A 20,439-nucleotide genomic window follows, 5' to 3' on the forward strand; every position below is an offset into this window, starting at 1 on the left:
CAAGTACGCACTGGTCACCTCACGTACAAGACATTTCATTTACAAAATATACCAAATCCTAAGGGGAAGGTCCCCCACACAAGGTTAGACAGACCACTTACCTCGAACCAGCTCAAAATCAACCCGAAACCACGCTCTTGCCACGAGTACTTGACTCAAAATAGCCCAAATCTATTTAATTCAATTGTATAATGTAAATAACACTTCAAGTAACTGATTCTACAAAGAAATTCTAAGCTAATACGCAAAATTAGGAAACATAACTAAATTCCCAATCAAAAGTCGAATTCTAGGTCTAAGACTTTCTTCCAATTTTTCCCCAATTTTTCATCTCAAATATGAAATTAAATGATGAATTCATGTTTGGATTAATGGGTTATAAGCAAAAAGAAGTTAAGAATCGTTACCCAATCGATATCTCTGAAAATCTCTCAAAACCTCGCTCAAATCCGAGCTCCCAAGCTTTAGTTTTCACAAAAATGGCTAACCCTCGACTTTGAAATTTTATATTCTGCCCAGACGCGTTCTTCTTCGCGAATGCGAGACTACTATCGCGAACGCGATGCACAAAAAATCTACTGGCCAACTTCCTCCTTCGCGAACGCGAGGTCCACTCGCGAACGCGTGGCTCACACTGGCAGATCCTACGCGAACGCGGGATCTCATCGCGAACGCGAAGCATGATTCAACTGCTTCACCCAGATGCTCTACGCGAACGCGAGACCCTCTCGCGAACGCGATGGATGTTTCCTCTACAACACAACAACAGAAAATCTGCAATCTTTTCAAGTCCAAAAAATGGTCCGTTGAGCATCCGAAACACACCCGAGGCCCCCAGGACCTCAACCAACCCAGCCAACCAATCCTAAAACATCATTCAAACTTGTTCCAACCTTCGGAACGCTCAAAATAACATCATAACACCTATTTTTCATCGGATTCAAGCCTAAGAATTTCAAAAACTCTAAAAATAAGCTTTTGATCAAAAAGTCTATCAAACCTCGTCCGAATGACCTGAAATTTTGTACACATGTCACATTAAATACTACGGAGCTACTCCAACTTCCGGAATTCCATTGCGACTCTCGGATCAAAATCTCACTATCGAATCGGAAACTTCAAAAATTCAACTTTCGGCATTTCAACCCTAAATTAGTTACGGATCTCCAAAACACAATCCGAACACGCCCCTAAGCCCAAAATCACCCAACGGAGCTAACGGAACCATCAGATTTCCATTTCGAGGCCGTCTTCACACTGTTCCGACTACGGCCAACTTTCCAACACTTAAGCTCTCATTTAGGGACTAAGTGTCTCAAAACTCTCCGAAACTCAAAACCGAATATTCCGGCAAATCAAAATAGCAGAAATAAACTTGGGGAAAACAGTTAATGGGGGATCAGAGCGTAAATTCTTAAGACGACCAGCCGGATCGTCACACTAACCATTTAATAAATTTACAAACTCATAAACTAAAAAGTATGTCTAAAAAAATTCGGTTATTACAATTTGTCTTATACAACATAATGACCCTTTAAATTATAAAGTAATTCGGTTATACTTTTATCCGCCAACCAATTGACCCCTTAATTTAATGTATTTTTTTTATGTTGATATGGTGTCTTCAAAGCAACGTTTTTCTTGCATTCCTTTATGCAGTGTTGCAGCATGCTAAATGCCTACACTGTCTCTTTTCATGACTTATATCTTGTTTGGCCAAGCTTTTATTTGGTCAAAAATATTTTTCTTTTTGTTAAAAGCATTTTTGGCTAAAAATTGAGGTATTTGGCCAAGCTTTTGGAAGGAAAAAAAGTGCTTTTGAGGAGAAGCAGAAGCAGTTTTGGAGAAGTAGAAAAAAGTAATTTCTCTCCAAAAACACTTTTTTGAGAAGTACTTTTGAGAAAAATAACAGTTTTTTAAAGCTTGGCCAAACACTAATTGCTGCACAAAAGTATTTTTCAGACTAATTAGCCATACACAAACTGCATCTCACCAAAAGTACTTTTGAAAAAAGCACTTTTAAAAGAAAAGCACTTATCAAAATAAGCTGATTTTTGCAGGTTGGCCAAACTGGCTATTAGTCCTTATCAAATTCAAGAACCTATGACGTCAAAAGTTTGTGAATATCTAATTCAGTTGCTAGAGTTTGTTTTAAAGAATTATATGTCTCCTTTCCAAATTAGACGAGGAGAAAGGAGGATGTCTCTTGGCAGGGACGACTCCAGACAAATTGTGGCCAAACGTCAATTTTTTTAAAAAAAGTTAAAACATAATTTTATTTTTAACTCTATTTTGTCTAGCTTTTCAAAATGCAAAATTATTAATGACATATATATAATTTATTTTAATTGTTCTTTTATATTTGACGATATAAATAACCCATTTATTTTTGAGATCATTATTTAATGAAATCCTCTTTTAGATTGTATTAAAGTTTCAAGAATAATCTTTTTTAATAAGTTGAGTAACCTTATTCTTATTGACATATTTGAATCCTAATATAATAGGAAAAAATAATTTACATCTATGAAGTGAAAACAAACAAAAAATGCAAAGCAAAGTTTCACTGCTTTAATTAGTTTTGATTGTTATTGTGCGTGCTTGAAAACTTGAGAAATAATAATGACAATGAATGTACAATTTAATTTATTCAATGTCCCTGTCCTTGTTTTTTCTGAGAATAAATAGTTGTGTAGGAGAAGAAGAAGAAAATTACAAGTTTTTTTATGAAAAAAAGGAGAAGAAACTAGTAATGTCATACTTTAAATTAACCAACATTCATTATCAATTCTTGAGTACATAGTTATCTATTCATCTTCTATATATATTTTATATTTTTTACCTAATATTATTCAATATTTTTGAAAGAAAATCAAACATAGAAAACATAATTTAAAAATGGGGCCTCAAAGAATTGGGGGGCCTAAAGCCATGGCTTTTAGCTGCTTGGCCCTTTAGCCGGCCTTGTCACTTGGCCCCGAGAATGTGTAATAAATGCACCTTTTTAAATAAAATAAAATAATAGTGTCCGAATTAATTTGACTATTCCATCGAATACTTATTATACTCATGTAATATAATTATCAAGTAACTTTGCTTCTAAAGCTTAGACAAACAAAAATAAAGCACTTGATTTTATTAGGAATTGAACCCTATTCTCCTAAATTGAAGTCTTCTTCATTAACTATTATACCACATCTTGTGTGCATGTCACAAAGTTGAATCATGAATAAAATTTGATATTTAAATGGAAAAAAAAAGTAGAAATAACAATTTTTTTGCAAATGTAAAACAAAAGAAGGATAGTATCACTTTGTCACTAAATGTAACATTAGCCCCAGCCCCTCCCCACCCCCCCAAAAAAAAAAAAACTAAACGTAGCAAAAGATTATGATTAAATAATACTAAATTAGCCGCATGTCAAGCAAGTCTGGGTGGTGTAGTCGGTTATCACGCTAGTCTCACACACTAGAGGTCCCCGGTTCGAACCCGGGCTCAGACATCATTTCCAGTTTTTTTAGTCCTATATATTTCATCGTTTTAGATTTCTCCTTTTTTTTTCTTTTTCTGGTTAGGTTTCTCATCTATATTAAAAACAACATTTTCAGTTCTCCAACTCTCAATTTGAGCGTCGACTGATTCTTTGTGAAAATGTACTGCTGCCCATTCTCACCTTCAAAACAGAGTCTTTATCCCTCAGCTCCTAAAAATCAACCAAAAGATTTGATTTTTGCTTCAAGAACATCATATTATGGGTGTTGTAATGCAAACAAAAGGGTGTCCAAAGATTTGGTTTTTACTTCAAGACTAAATGTTTATGGGTTTTCTAATGCAGCAAAAAGGGTGTCTATTTCACTAATTAGTTTGGGAAATGGCGATCGTTTGGTCAAAGTCAGGTGTGGAGGGTCGCATAAGAATGATGAGTTTTATATAAGAAGAGGTGTAGAGATTGCTAAGAAAGCAGTTGGGCATACAAGTCCTAATCCTATGGTTGGATGTGTAATTGTCAAGAATGGCGAAATTGTAGGTGAAGGTTTTCACCCAAAAGCTGGCCAGCCACATGCTGAGGTGAGTTCATTGCTTTGTTTGTTTATTTTTATATTTCTAATGAATGTTTCTGTTTCTCCGTTTGGCTATTGTTTGATTTGATTCTTGAATTGAGATTGCGAGTTTTTGTCATTCGGTAATTGAAAGAACTGAAATGATGTTTGGGTTGTAGAAACTAGTACTAGTTCAATTTCTTGGTTTGGGAGCATAATTGAAATGTTCCAACTACTCTTATATTGCAAGTTGCGCAGTATATTGGCCTTTCTCCATTGTATATGTGAGAAAGAAGCAGAATAAAGTTATTCCTACATAATGCAAGATCTTTGTAATGGTCTTGATGTCACATATCTTTATATTCTGAAATGCTTATACCCAGTCTATTATTTCACAAGTATCAGACCTTGATAATCTATCCAATTTGTTTGCTTAAAGCCTTAAACATGTCTTACGTTTAGGTTGCAGTAGCTGTTAACTTCAAGGATAAGAAGAGCTTTGTGATTTGGTTTATATAAAATGCTAGAGCTAGGATCCTAGTTTTACTCTGTTTTGTAGTTAACTCCAAGGAGATTGTCGCAATGCCAATGAGCTCAAATTTAAATGCACCACTTGATAAGTGCTTGAGAAAATTATGATTTTGGTTCTTAAGTTATCTCTTATTTTTGGTTTTGGTCTGTATTGTTCGATAGAGTACATTTAATCTTCAATTGGCTTAACTAATTATTGTAGTAGATCTGGTTGATTCCATTAGCTCTAATAACCAAAGCTACATGTTTGGTTTAATTTGAGGTTAGATATTTGCAGTTGAACAGAATAGAAACCAAAACCAGAATAAAGACAAAACAATAACTCAGGGACAAGAATAATTTTCTAATGAGGAATAAGGAAAAACATAGAAGATTGGACTAGACATTTGAGGAAACAGATATAATTAACCTGAATTAGAGTATTAAATTAATAAATTTATGTGACAGAAAAATATCATTCAAAGTTCAGTCTCACTCTTTGGAGTGGGAAGGGAACCTAACACTTTGTCTGTGCTGAGTTATCTATCAATTGAACCTATTTTCTATGTAATTTTGGTTTGCTAGGACCGTAGATATTAAGTCTTCAAAATCGGATTTTTTGCTAATTATCTAAATATATAAAGTGTAAATGTAGGTTTTTGCACTTCGAGATGCTGGTGATTTAGCAGAAAATGCAACAGCATATGTGACCTTAGAGCCATGTAATCATTTTGGAAGAACTCCACCATGCACGGAGGCATTAATCAATGCCAAAGTGAAAAAGGTTGTTGTTGGGATGGTGGATCCAAATCCTATTGTAGCTTCAACTGGTCTCAGTAGATTAAGAGATGCAGGAATTGAAGTGATCACAGGTGTTGAGGAAGAACTTTGCAGGAAGCTTAACGAAGCTTATATACATCAAATGCTGACTGGAAAGCCATTCGTCACACTCAGGTATAATTTTGATATTCCCACAATTGTTGTAACCTGCTACACCATGATTCAGGACCACGTCATTAAGCGTGCTTATATCAGTTTCTCTATTAACGAATAATTAATCCATAACAACAGGTACTCTCTCTCAGTTGATGGTGAATTCTCAAATCAGCTGGGCGCAGAAGTCATGGAGTCTGGTGGATACTACTCAAAGTTATTACAAGAATATGATGCGGTAATTGTTTCTTCCTTCTTGCAGTCGCAGAATTATTCTGTTCTTTCATCTAAAGAACCAGGAGCAAAACAACCTCTTCAGATTGTATTAGCGAAGAGTTCAGATTCACTTCAACTCCCTGCTGTTACAGATGACACATCATCTAAAACTATAATCTTCAGTGATAAGGAGATTACTGTGGAGCTTGAAGCAAGTCAAAGAGGGATAGAGACAGTAGTTTTGGATAGGATGAATTTAACAGCTATCCTTGAACACTGCAAGCGTCAAGGAATGTATAGTGTGATGCTGGACTTGAGGGGAAACTTTGTAGATTTTGAGGAAATCCTGCAAGAGGGTTTTGAACAAAATTTATTTCAGAAGGTTATTGTGGAAGTGTTGCCAATTTTGGGTGGAAGTGGTAAAGAGGCTATTAAGCATATGCAGCAAAACAGAAGGCTGAAGAACTTAACATCGAGGACCTTAGGCGAGAGTATTCTGCTGGAAGGATATTTCTAGGAGGATGGAGTATTTTACTGAACTTATAATCTGCTGTTAGATTGTACAATGAGGGTGATCATACAAGAAATCTTCCAGTTATAAGAGAGAGTTGGACAGGCAGCGGCAACAAGTCTACAAGCATATCAAAATTACATTCCTGCCTCTATCTCTGGACCAATTGCTCCTTTTTTCATCTCTCGTCAAAACTAGTCCAAGAGGTCCAGAGTGAGATCAAAGATTCTCTTGTCAACGTCGTAGAACTGGCTGTGCTTTGTACTAACGTCTTGGCCTGTTCAAATTTTTGCTAGAAAATGTACAATATTAAGACAAGCATGTAATGCTGCTTTCGTTCTTGCATCTTCAATTGACAATAAAGATAGCTGTGTGTTTTGGTCTTCACTTACATTTGATTATCTGCTGCACTTGTTGATTGCTAATCTTGTTATTTAACTAATGGTGTCACAAATATTGGATCCAAGCACCATTTTTAGCGAGTTTATCAAGTACCAAATCGGGCATTTTAAAGCACCAATAAAAAATACATTCCTCTATAATATTTGCTGAAAAACCATGCCTTCATACATCTCCTGAGATGAGAAATTTTATTTTTTAAACAAGACACTGACACAAGCACAAACACCAGTGAAAAGGACAAAAGTACTTTGTTTTACAATTGCAATGACAATTCCTTCCTTGACTCAAATATTTGCGAACAGAATGGACAATGTTTGAGACGAAGTTGAAAAAATCATTTGAAGTTGAAATAGAGAAGTGCTTGTGGATTTTCAAATAAACCAGAAAGTTGATTTTAGTGCTTTCAATTATTAAATTATGTGATTCCATTTTCCAATTTTGCACGTGCTTTTTAATTTCGTGGTTCATATGTTTTCTCCAATGTTCTTTTTTTTTTAATGGTTTAATTTAGTGCTGCAAAGCCTCTTGTGGAAAAAGAATTGGCCTTTGTTATTGAGGGATTTCGTTTAGTCTAGTGCTGCAGAGCCTCTTGTAGAGAGATTCTATCCCTCTCAATTACTATAGCTAAATATTTCTTCCAGTTTTATAATTTTATTACTTCAAAATTTCACAAATTATCATGTTTTCCTTTTAGTTTCAACAAGAACATATAGCCTATGGAGATGTGAGAGTTCACAAAAAAAATTGGAAAGTTATATATTCTCAAGTTCATTCTAGAAGACACAAGTTAACTGACATAAGAGGTCTGTTCAAACTGTTTTTTTAATTAATAAAAAATACTGTAGAAATTATTCCCAACATATTTACAAAATCACTATCGCAGAATCCATTAATCTACTCTTTCTTCTTTCTGGAGAGCTTTCTTTCTCCATCCATAATCATATATTTAGATTCTACATTTGAATGCATCAAAATTTACCAAGTTTTATGGACAATCAAATGTTATCTTTTATCACCTCCTGGTTGTCATCGCTCTATCTCTTCCTTTTTCACTAAGTGATTACTTAGGGACCTTAGTGTACGATCTGGACTGTTTTTCCCTCGACTTTGACTTTGGATCTTGGCACCTTAAAATTCTATTTGTACAAACGATCTGGGTCTGTATTCAGAGTTTCTCTAGGGTTGGTAAGGCGAAATGAGACCACCCTATTGTCCATAGCCATGCATTTGTCCTTCATGCCAGCTAGCATAATATGAAAAATAATTTTTATGTATCTTCTAATAGCTTATAGCTTCTTACACATTAAACCAAAATAAAATTAAAAATATACAGATTGACTTATAGAAGTAGAAGATAATAAAATTTATTTTATATATTCATGCCCGTATAACGAATAACAAAAATAAAGGAATACGTACAATAGAATAATACTGCATACTTTATTTTATTTTTACCTAAATAGTAAACAGAATAGAAAAGGATATGAAAGCTTTTCGTTCAAGTAACACGGTATAGGTGTACAAATTTTTTATGCACAACCAAATAAAAAAAAGAGCTATTGTTATAAAATAAAGACTGTAAAGTAAAGACAAGTACAAAGAGAAACTGATATATTATTCGAATTCAAACTGATGTACAACATGAACTGAAATCTCTTCTATTTATAGAAGAAAGGAAGCTGCTGTGTAAGCTGCTACTATACCAGATATGGATAATCTTCTACCGAGAGTAATGTTTATCCATAACGGAGTACTGAAAGGATAAACTCATTGTATCAATTATAGATAATCTTCTACTGGGGGTAATGTTTATCCATAACGGAGTACTGAAAGAATAAGCCCATTGTACCAGGTATAGATAATCATCTACTAGGAGTAATATTTTTCCATAACGGAGTACTGAAAGGATAAGCTCATTGTACCCGGTATGGATAATCTTCTACCGGGGGTAATGTTTATCCATAACGGAGTATCGAAAGAATAAGCTTATTATACCCGGTATGGATATTCTTCTATCGGGAGTAATGTTTATCCATAACAGAATATCGAAAGGATAAGATTATTATACCCGGTATGGATAATCTTCTACCGGAAATAATATTTATCCATAACTGGGTACCGAAGTGATAAGCTTCTTCAGGAGGCTTATTTCCAACAGAGTACTAAATAGATAAACATATTTACGGCGAAATCCCATATGGATAAGCTTCTTTAGGAAGCTTATTTACAACGGAATACTGAACATCCATAAGATAGTATATTTATAATACTCTCCCTTGGATGTTCATTAAAAGATAATGTGCCTCACTAAAACCTTACTAGAAAAAACCACGTGGGAAAAAAATCCTAGTGAAGGAAAAAGAGTACACATATTTAGTATTGCGCATTGCTAGGTGCCTCATTAAAACCTTATAAGGAAAACCCTGTGGGAAAAAACCTTAGTAAGGAAAAAAGAGTGCATTGCGTATTTTACTCTCCCTGATGAAAACCTTGTTTCAAATATTTGAGTCTCCGTATTCTAATCTTGTATCTGCATAACCAATACGATCTGCACCACCTATAAATGCATAACAATTACACTGAGATAGAGTATTTCAGGATCAAGGAGTTCATCATCCTCTTTTGGAGGTCGGAACAGATTCTTATTCACTTGAAGTGATCGAACACCCATTGATGTACTTAATGAGTGCACTTTGTCCATGAAAAAGCGTTTAAAGACCATTTCTGTATAGGCAAATTTATGGATAAAGATCTCGTCTGCTAAATATTCAATTTACAGACCAAAGACAAATTTTTATTTTTCCAAGATCTTTTATCTCAAATTCTTTCTTAAGATATTCAATTGCCTTTTGGAGCTCTTCTGGAGTTCCAACAAATTTTATGTCATCACCATAAACATCAAGTATAACAAATTCTGATGATATTTTCTTATAAAAATACATGGACAAATAACATCATTTATGTAATCTTCTTTCAGCAAATATTTACTGAGGCGATTATACCACATGCACACTGATTGCTTTAAACCGTATAAAGATCTTTATAATTTGATCGAGTACATTTCTCAAGACTTTGAATTATATGCTTCAGGCATTTTCAATCCTTCAAGGATATTCATATAGATTTAATCAAATAAGTCATATAGGTTAAGACTTGTATCTAAATGGTATGACATCTTCAAGTGTCTGGACTGCTGGTCCGATCCTCACAATCTTTTACAATATTGTGCACTATATTGTATCAAATATATCGTCGACGATCATTTTGTATCAGTTCCTAAGTGACATAACTTGTTGAGATCTCATCACTTTCTTTATTTTCAGGTACCTGAACTTCTTCTGAAATTTCATGAAATATTATGTCGTGGGCTCTTCTAGAGCTCATTTCCTCCTCATTATGATCATTTTGATCATTTGCTCCTATCATTTTTTAAGGATTGTTACCTTTGAAATCGATCGATTTACTACGCTTCATGCGTGTAGTAAACTTTATCCTTCAGGGACTTTAATTTTAATAGGAGCATTTGCAGCTGAAATATGATATTAAATTTTGGATCAGAAAATGCCTCTGGCATTCGACTTGAATTATTTTCTAAATGAGGATCATATTAATGATAATTCGATTCATATAGCATATTTTTTAGCTGTTTATCTATCCCCCAAATGTTAGAAAAACTAACATATATCCCCAATCTTCTTTGGAAAACATATCTTTGTGTATTGTGGTAGAGAAATTAATCATATACCACACATCAAAAAATAATAAAAATATTTGATTTCTGATCCTAAACCAATTGTGAGGGGAGGACTTTATCATATATTGTTGGTCTGATGCATACAAGTGCTGCTGTATGCAATTTAGAATATCTTAGACCAACACATGAAACTTTGTTCTCATAAGCAATAGTTTAGCCATTAGTAGGAAGTATTTAATGCTAAACCAGCTTGGATATAAACTAGCATTATCAAGATGAACTGTCTTGATTTCATAATCTGAAAGTTATGCTCTTAATTGAGAAAAACAATCTCAAATGCCAAACTGCAGGTTGACAATAAACATACATGTAACCATCTTATATATGCATCTAAAAGTGGTTCACATGATAAGTGAATGAGCCCATATTCACCTTTTATATATTCCAGAATTCAGGGGTCTTAGTCCCAACTTTAGCCGGTATAATATTATGAGAACAAGAAGCACAAGAGAATTCTTGAAGAATCTTCTGGTTATTCAGTATATGCTTATCAGAATTCTCAAATAGCTCATTTAAAATAGCAAATGAAAATTTCAAGTTTATCATGGCACGTGCTATCTCTTAGTAAACTTCTAGTTTACTATGACATAAACTTTGCATTAGTAAACTTCTGATTTACTATGATACATGAGGTAGTACAAATTGAAGAATAAGGCGGGTAACTTCTCACATACATATTATTTTACCCCCCTATGATTGTGGAAACATAAAGATTTTCAATCTTCCAATCATTTGTAGTATCAATATGATAGCCACTTGTATTATTAAACTTCAGGTTTACTACAATATATGTTTTGATCATAATCATATAATATGAATGACATATTTTTATATAAACTCTTCAAGAGCCTTCATTTATTATCCACAATCTAATATTTATCGGATACTACTGGTGTCATGTGTCTTCTAGGCAAACAGTTATCTCTTCAGGAATTGTTGATACATTTTGTACTATCAAATATTGCTCAGACACTTCTGGTATCATGAGAGAAAATTACAATCAAATAAACAATATAAAACAATTGTTTAAGCACATGAAAACTCCTCTTCATAATATTTTCCTACTTCAGGAGGCAATTTCAATTGTGCTACTTCTTCAGGAGCAAATTTAAAATACGTAATATTGAGTATATATTCTCTCAATTATATTACCTCTTTTGGAGGTGAATTATAATATATTCACATCAAGAGCACGTTCATATTTACCAGATTTATTAATATTGTCACATTCACTTCAGGGAATGGATTAATATTATCAAATGTTCTCATCCTTCAGAAAATCGAACATAATTATCTGAATGCGCATTAATCACATCAAATTGTGATGCCTCAACCTCTTTTAAAATATTTACTACTTCAGGAGCAAATCGAGGCGTGCATTTAATATAGAGAATATTTATGTAGCTTATCTTCAATTGTAACCATAGAAAGCCTAAATTATCACTTCTGGTGATCATAGGCATATACCACTTCTGGTAGTTAACAAAATATAATTACAATGAGATATACGAAATATAACCACTTCTTGTGGTTGTATATTTCTTGCAAACTCTACTAGAGTTTAAGTTGATCTAATAATGTTATCCATATTCTTCAAAATGACATAAACAAGATATACTATAGTAAACATCATTAACAAATCATAATTTTTCTTTATGTACAATAATTACATAACCATACTATATATTACAAATAATAAAAATTAAAATATTTACATTTCTACAGATTCACCACCGATTACATGACTTGTTTCTCCTTCTGGGAGTGCAAGGTAATCAGCTACATCCAAATGCATGAAGTCTAAATTATCTTCAGAAATAAAATTTGCTTCAGCATTTTCTCTGTCTTCTTCAGGGAGGCTTGATAAAGCTCAACCAGGTGCTTTGGCGTACGGCATGTACGTGACCAGTGCCCTTTTCCTCCACATCTATAGCATGCATTTTCAGCATTTAGTGCTTGCACCACTTCATGCTTTTGTTCCTTCCTTTTCCACTGCTGGTGGCGAAGAGGGTTCTTTGGTGCATTATTATTACCATGATTAGAGTTTCTTCCCCGACCACGTCCATGACCACGATTGGGGCCACGACCTCTTCCACGTCTAGCTTGGTAGAAGTTCGTCTCATTCACTTCGGAGAATGGAAAAGAACAAGTAGGTCGACTTTCATGGTTTTTCATTAATAACCCATTATGTTGCTCGGCTATAAGAAGATGTGAGATAAGTTCAGAATACCTTTTGAATCCCATCTCTCGATATTGCTACTGCAGGAGCATATTCAAGGCATGAAAAATGGTGAAAGTTTTCTCCAACATATCATGATCAGTAATATTATCACCACATAATTTCAATTGGGAAATAATTCTAAACATAGCAAAATTATACTCACTGATAGATTTAAAATCTTGTAGCCTTAGATGAGTCCAATCATATCGTGCCTGTGGAAGAATGACCATCTTCAGGTGGTCATATCTATCTTTCAAATTATTCCAGTATGACTGGATCTTTAATAGTGAGATATTCTATTTTCAAGCCCTCATCAAGGTGATGGCGTACGAATATCATTGCTTTGGCACAATCTTGATTTGATGCCGGATTTTTATCCTTGATGGTGTCTCCCAGACCCATCACATCAAGATGAATTTTAGCATCAAGCACCCAAGACATGTAGCTTTTGCCCGATATATCCATGGCTACAAATTCAAGTTTAGAAAGATTTGACATTATATAAAAAAAGAAAGTTCGTACCTCAGATACTTTCAAAGTATTTTCTCGAGATGACAGAGTCTCGTGCTGATAACGTGTTATAAAATAATGACTTTAAAGTAAAGACAAGTATAAAGAGAAACTGAGATATTATTCAAATTCAAACTGATGTACATAATGAACTGAAATATCTTCTATTTATAGAAGAAAGGAAGCTGCTGTGTAAGCTGCTACTGCAAGCTGCTGTGTAAGATGCTACTATATCAGATATGGATAATCTTCTACCAAGAGTAATGTTTATCCATAACGGAGTACTGAAAGGATAAACTCATTGTACCAGTTATAGATAATCTTCTACGGGGGGGGGGGGGGTAATGTTTATCCATAACGGACTACTGAAAGAATAAGCTCATTGTACTAGATATAGATAATCTTCTACTGGGGGTAATATTCCATAACGGAGTACTAAAAAGATAAGCTCATTGTAGCCGATATGGATAATCTTCTACCGGGGGTAATGTTTATCCATAACGGAGTATCGAAAGGATAAGCTTATTATACCCGGTATGGATAATCTTCTACCGGCAATAATGTTTATCCATAATGGAGTATCGAAAGGATAAGCTTATTATACCCGGTATGGATGATCTTCTACCGGAAATAATATTTATCCATAACTGGGTACCGAAGTGATAAACTTCTTCAGGAGGCTTATTTCCAATAGAGTATTAAATAGATAAACATATTTACGGTGAAGTACCATATGGATAAGGTTCTTCAGGAAGCTTATTTACAACGGAGTACTAAATAAACATCCTTAATATAATATATTTATGACAGCTATAACCTTTTTGTAGAGTTTAAATATATTATGAAAACAAAATTCATGTTCAACGTGATATATACTTTTAAAAAGAGTTGATGAAAAATGTATAATATAGAATATAGGACTTTAATATTATGAATATGTAATTAAAGAGATGCAAGAATAATATCCCTTAAAAGTAAAAATAAGATGTGAGATATTATAATTTAAAATAAGAAAAAAAAATTGAGATTTTTTTGATTTTAAAGTCCTAAATATTAAGTTGTAATGACCCAAAAGGCCATCAAGTGTTTTAAAACCTAATTCGGGGTTTCGAGGCCTTCAAAACCTCATCTTACTTCTTCTCGATTTGCGTGCTTAGTCCGGGCGCGTTTCCGGAAAAGCCTTTATGTGAGAAGTTGAGAAAATAATAATTTTCGCCTTTAAAAGTGATTTTAGTTGATTTCGATCAATATTTTGAGTGAATGTACCCGAATCCGTATTTTGATGGTCCTGGAGGGTCCGTAGTAAAATATGGGACTTGGGCGTATGCCCGAAATCGAATTCCAAGGTCCCTAGCCCGAGTAATGAATTTTTGTTAAAAATTGTTAAACTAAAAATCTAAGGATTTAAAAAAATTGAATAATGCTTGATCCTTTTTGGCATCGACCTTGTATTTTGATTTCGGAGCCCGGTACAGGTTTAATATTATATTTAAGTCATGTCTATAAAATTTGGTGAGAAACGAGACTGATTTGACTCGATTCGGGCGTCCGAATGTGAAAAATAGGAATTTCAAGTTTTCTTAAGGATTTCATGAGTTTTAGTGTTAAATCCGTAGTTTTAGATGTTATTTTGGCGATTTGATCACATGAGCAAGTTTGTATGATGTTTTAAGACTTGTGTGCATGTTTGGTTTGGAGCCCCAAGGGCTCGGGTAAGTTTTGGATAGGCTACGGAGCGTTTTGGAACTTAGGAAAAATTGCTGGTATGACTGAATCTGTTGCAGACCTCTGATCTCGCAATTGCGAGATCATGCATCGCAATTGTGAACCCTGCATGTTCTACTTTTGCGAGGCTTTTATCTCTATTGCGATCATAAGCTGGGTCAGGCAGTTTTCGCAATTGCGAAGACTTCTTCGCATTTGCGAAGTAACACTTGGTAGGACAGTGATCGTAAATACGATCATTTAGTCGTATTTTTCGTATTTGCGATGGTTCTTCGCATGAATTGCGAAGCTCAGGTCGCAAATGCGACATCTACAACTGTGTAAAAGGGACTTAGACAGGATTTTTCATTCATTCTCCCATTTTTCAAAACCAAAACTTCAAGAGGCGATTTTTCAAGGGCTAGTTCTTCCCCAAATCATAGGTAAATGATTCTTAACTCATTTCTTTCAATCTATTACATCTTTTTACAAGATTTCATCCTAGAATCTAGGGTTTTTCATGGTGGAATTGGGCGTTTTTGGGTAGAAACTAAGAATTTTGAAATTTGGGGATTTAAACCTCAAATTGAGGTCGGATTCCAAAACCAATTGTATATCCAGGCTCGTAGGAGAATGTGTAATCGGGTTTTGGTCCGAGTTTCGGGTTTGGACCAAGCAGGTCCCGGTATCGACTTTTGTTGACTTTTTTCAGAATGTCCTAAATTAAATTCCTTGCAATCGTGGGTAGTTCCTAAGGCTTAAATTGAATTGTTTGATTGGTAATTGCTAGATTCTACTGGCCCGTAGGCTAGTGTGAAAGGAAAGGCGGTGATTGAGCTTTGAGTTTGGCCGTGGTAGCGAGGTAAGTATTGTGGCTAACCTTAGTCTGACGGATTAGGTATTATTGCCTTATTTGCTATGTGTTTGGTTGTTGAGTACGACGTATAGGTGAGGTAACAAGTACCTATACGTTGTCGTCGGATCATAGCATGCGAGTGAGTCTTATACTTGTGACTGTTGTATTCTTTATTCGTACTATTCATGCTTAAACTGGCTATTCTTCATGTTAAACAAATCTTATCATGTTCTCCTGTAACTAGATATTGGTTGAGTGTTGACTCAAGTTGAGATTTATATTGTGAAACTAAATATTGAAACGAGGTTGGTTATTGATGATTCCCTTGCCGGGTTGTTACTGTTCTGTTGTTTGGGTGAGGAAGAGTGTAAAACACGAAGGGTGATGCCGTACAATGTTCTGTGAGTAAGGCTGATGCTGTGCCATATTCTGTTAGTATTAATGCACGAAGGGTGATGTCATGCCATATTCTGTGAGTGTTAATGAAAGAAGGGTGATGTCGTGCCATATTCTGTGAGTATAACGCATGAAGGGTGATGCCGTACCATGTTATGAGAGAGTTAATGCACGAAGGGTGATACCGTGCCGTTTCTATTGTTTCTTATGGTAAGGACGAGGGTAAAAGCACGTAGGATGATGTCGTGCACATGGTTGATATGTTATTACTTCCGTTGGCGCAAAGCATGATAATTACTGCGTTTCTTCACTGTACTATTTTAAGGATTTGATATTCCCCTCAGTATGTTTTTCCCCTTTCCGTTATTATCTGCTAAATTTCCGTTCGTTGTTATTTTCTCGTATATGATTTAACTGCACAGATTCATGTTATTGTCGTGTCCTAGCCTCATCACTACTTCATTGAGGTTAGGCTCTACACTTACCAATACATGAGGTCGGTTGTATTGATACTGCACTCTGCACTTTCTGTGCAGATTTCGGTACTGGACCTCGTTGATCAGAGTTGGGTTGCTGTCTTCAGTCCATTAGGAGACCCAAGGTAGATCTGCCGGCGTTCGCAGACCCTGGAGTCCCCTTCCATTTATCATAGTCTTCCTATTTTCTTTTAATTCGAGAACATATGTATTTCCTTTAAATAGTATTTGTAGTAACTCTTAGAAGTTCGTGGATTGTGACACTAGATTTTGGGTAGTCGAGTATTGGATTTTGTATTATTGTAAACTCCCACACTTTATTAATTGGTGATGTTTTAAATTATTATCATCTAGTGAATTACTGTAACGACCCGACCGGTCGTTTTGAGTTTTTCACTTTGCTCGCCAGTTCTCGGGCATGACTTACCCCGTGTGACGTATTATGACTTATGTAAATTGATGGTTTTGGTTTTCAAGGTAATCAGAATGAATTTGGAAGAACAGTTCTCAATTTGTAGCTTGTTCGTTTGAAAGATTTGACCAAGTTTTGACATACTTGTATATCATCTCGGATTAGAATTTTTATGATTTGGTTAGCTCCGTTAGGTGATTTGGGACTTAGAAGCATGATCGAATGCATTTTGGAGGTCCGTGGAAGGTTTATGCTTGAATTGGCGAAATTGAGATTTTGGCGTTTTCCGGTTGATAGGTGAGATTTTGATATAAGGGTCGGAATGGAATTCCAGAAGTTGCAGTAGCTCCATTGTGTCATTTGTGACGTGTGTGCAAAATTTCAGATCATTCGGACGTGGTTTGGTTGGGTTTTTGATCAAAAGCGTGATTCAGATGAATTTGGAAACTTAGGCTTGAATCCGATGTATTTTGGTTGATCCGATGTTGTTGGAAGTGTTTTGAAGATTGGTATAAGTTCGAATAACGTTATGTGATATGGTTGTTCTTTTGGTTGAGGTCCCCGGGGCCTCGGGATGATTTCGGATGGTTATCGGGAAGCCGGACTTGGAGTTTTGCAACAGAAAATTTGCTGCCTCTGTTGTTTCCGCACCTGCGGATTTGGTGACCGTAGGTGCGATGTCGCTGGTGCGTAATGGAGACTGCAAAAGCAGTGCTGGCCGCAGAAGCGGAGACTTTGACCGTATCTGCGAGGCCACAGGTGCGATACCTGGGTCGTAGATGCGGAATCTGAAGGAGTAAGTGGAATCCGCAGAAGCGGGTGTTTTTCCGCAGAAGCGGAAGCGCAGGAGCGCTTATAGGATCGTAGGTGCGGAAGTGCTAGGCAGAATGTATAAAAATGCCCCTTCGCGATTTTCAGTCATTTTATTCACCATTTTTGTGCGATTTTGGAGCTTCAAGCTGTGATTTCAAGAGGGGATCAAGTGTTTCCATAGAGGTAAGCTACTTGGGCTTTATACCTTGTATTTATGGTGATTATTTCATTGTTTAATCATGAAAAATCAGTGAAAAATGAGGAGGAGTTGGGAAATTAGGGCTTGAAATTGGAGAGTGGATTTTGAGAATTTGAGTGACCATATGAGGTCAGATTTTGGAAAATTTGATATGTATGAACTTGTGAGAGGATGAGGATTCCATTGATGTTAATTTTATCGAGTTTCGAGACGTGGGCCGAGGGCCGGGTTTGAGCAATTTCGTGATTTTGATGCAAATTGGATATTTTCGAGTGGGCTTTGTTCACTTAGCATATTTTAATAGTTATGTTCTGATTGTGGCCAGATTTGGAGCATCCGGAGGTCAATTCGTTAAGGAAAAGGCATCGCGGGCTAGAGTTTGGACCGGATCGAGCTAAGTAATGATTGTAAATACTGTCTTGAGGGCTTGAAACCCCAAATTACACATTATTTTGTTACTTTGAGGTGACGCACACGCTAGATGACGAGTGTGGAGTGGTGCGCCATTGGGGATTGTGACTTGGTCCGTCCCGTACGACTGTTAAGTCGCATATTTGATTTGAAATCTTATGATATTCTATGTTCTAGAGATTTATATTATATTTTGGGTTATATGCCATGTTTGGGGCCTTGTGCCGACCTGCTGAGACCCTTAGGGGCACTTTCACTATTTTTCCTCACCCTATTTGTTTTGAAAGCATATCCTCATTCATGTTTTACCCGTTTATTATTTAAACCTGGTTTTATCACTTTTTTTCTTAAAAATTTGAAAACTATTTGGGCTGAGTTCCCTGTTTTACTGATGGTTCGAGTGATCGTGAGGTTGATGACTGAGATAAACCGAGGGTCTGATTGTGAGGTTGATGATTGAGATAGACCGAGAGTCTGATTGTGAGGTTAATGACTAAGAGAGGCTGAGGGCCTGATTGTGAGGATTATATATATATGGATCGGGCTGCACGCCACAAGATATGTATATGGATCGGGCTGCACGCCGCAACGATATGTTGGGTCGGGTTGCACACCGTAGTGATATAGCGCTTGGGCTGTAGGAGCCCCTCCAGAGTCTGCACACCCCCATTGAGCGCAATCGACTATATATATGGATCGGGCTGCATGCCGCGACGATATATGGATCATGCTGCACGCCGCAGCAGTTACTATATGGTACCTATTGAGTGTGAGTGCTAATTGGTAAGAGTTGAGTCACAAGTGACTGAGAGGCTCGCCCGAGGGGCTACATAGATATACATGTACATGAGTGATGCTTTGCCTGAGGGGCTGGTTTATGAACTTACTGTTTTCACTCCTCTTTAAGTAAGTTTCTATTGAACATGTTGATTTGATTAATGCTTTCACTCATCTTTAAACCGAGCCTCTATTGAAAATGTCAAACAAACGTTTTAAATAATTTTTCATTTAAACTGAAGTTTCTAAGTTAGGAAAAGGGTTGTGAAATTTCTGTTTTGCTCGAGGGGCGTTATGCGAACTATGTTTTGCCCGAGGGGCCGATTATGGTTTTTATCTCTTTTATTATAAATGGTATTTAACCCTTACTGAAACTATTGGGAGACATTTTCAAATGATTTTTACCGAAAGCTAGGTTTAAAATAAGATGATTGACTCGTATTCTGATTTGAAAGCCTGTTGTGCTTATTGAGTTTATCATAAATGTGGATTCATCATTTCCTACTGCTCAGTCTTTATTTGCTCTTATTACTTATTAGGTTGGAGTACACACATTACTCCCTGCATCTCGTGTGCAGATTCAAGTATTTCGGAACCTAGTAGCAGGTGTTGATTGCTCAGATGTGGATCATCAGAAGGTGGCTGCATGACGTTCGCAGCACTGCTTCCTTCCTCTCATTTTATTACTGCATTTAGTACATTTTTAGACTTTTGTTGTATTCAGACCTTGGTAGATGCTCATGACTAGTGATACCCCGATGTCGGACTTGTGTAATTATTCTGTATTTTTATTTTAAATGTTCATTATGAGATTATTGGTTTACAAATGGTATAAAAACAACTTTTAATGGAAAATGGTTGATTTGAGAATTGTGTCGGCTGGCCTTGTCTTCACGAGAGGTGCCATCACGACCGGGTCCGGTTTGGGGTCATGAAAAGTTAGTATCATAGCCTAGGTTACATAGGTCTACAAGTCATGAGCAGGTTTAGTAGAGTCTCGCGGATTGGTACGGAGACGTCTGTACTTATCCTCGGGAGGCTGCAGAACCTTTAGGAAAAAACTTCACATTCTTGAATTCTTATCGTGCGTCCTTGATTCAGATTGAAAAGTAACTCTTGGAATTCCTTTCAAGCGTTCGTATGCGTGCATGAGCGCTCAGTATCAGATGTGCATCAATGGCTTGTGATTCCCTGATCGATGGGCGAGATGTGATCTCTGTTTGTTGATGTTGGGCTAGTCTGGAGGACTCGAGGCTAGATTTTTGCCTATAGCCTGAGCACCGAGGTGTTGATTGCGT

General features: G+C 35.9%; 1 protein-coding gene and 1 non-coding gene across 2 annotated transcripts; both read left to right on the forward strand.

Moving 5' to 3' along the window:
* The first annotated feature begins 3,428 nt into the window (after positions 1-3,428).
* Positions 3,429-3,502, forward strand: TRNAV-CAC (transfer RNA valine (anticodon CAC)). Its single transcript has one exon. It is a non-coding gene; the product is annotated as a tRNA-Val (tRNA).
* A 79-nt stretch (positions 3,503-3,581) lies between these two features.
* Positions 3,582-6,597, forward strand: LOC104243318 (riboflavin biosynthesis protein PYRD, chloroplastic). Its single transcript, XM_009798497.2, has 3 exons — positions 3,582-4,068; positions 5,206-5,504; positions 5,622-6,597. The coding sequence occupies exons 1-3, from the start codon at positions 3,652-3,654 to the stop codon at positions 6,214-6,216; spliced, it is 1,311 nt and encodes a 436-aa protein (XP_009796799.1). The 5' UTR covers positions 3,582-3,651; the 3' UTR covers positions 6,217-6,597.
* The last annotated feature ends 13,842 nt before the right edge of the window (positions 6,598-20,439 follow it).

This window comes from Nicotiana sylvestris, chromosome 1 (assembly GCF_000393655.2).
Source record: "Nicotiana sylvestris chromosome 1, ASM39365v2, whole genome shotgun sequence".
NCBI lineage: Eukaryota > Viridiplantae > Streptophyta > Magnoliopsida > Solanales > Solanaceae > Nicotiana > Nicotiana sylvestris.

Bases quoted from the DNA above. Each gene is read 5' to 3' on its own strand.
- LOC104243318 (XM_009798497.2), top strand. From the start codon at position 3,652: ATGTACTGCTGCCCATTCTCACCTTCAAAACAGAGTCTTTATCCCTCA. The intron at 4,069-5,205 runs GTGAGTTCATTG...GTGTAAATGTAG, and splicing joins CTGGCCAGCCACATGCTGAG to GTTTTTGCACTTCGAGATGC. The intron at 5,505-5,621 runs GTATAATTTTGA...CCATAACAACAG, and splicing joins AAGCCATTCGTCACACTCAG to GTACTCTCTCTCAGTTGATG.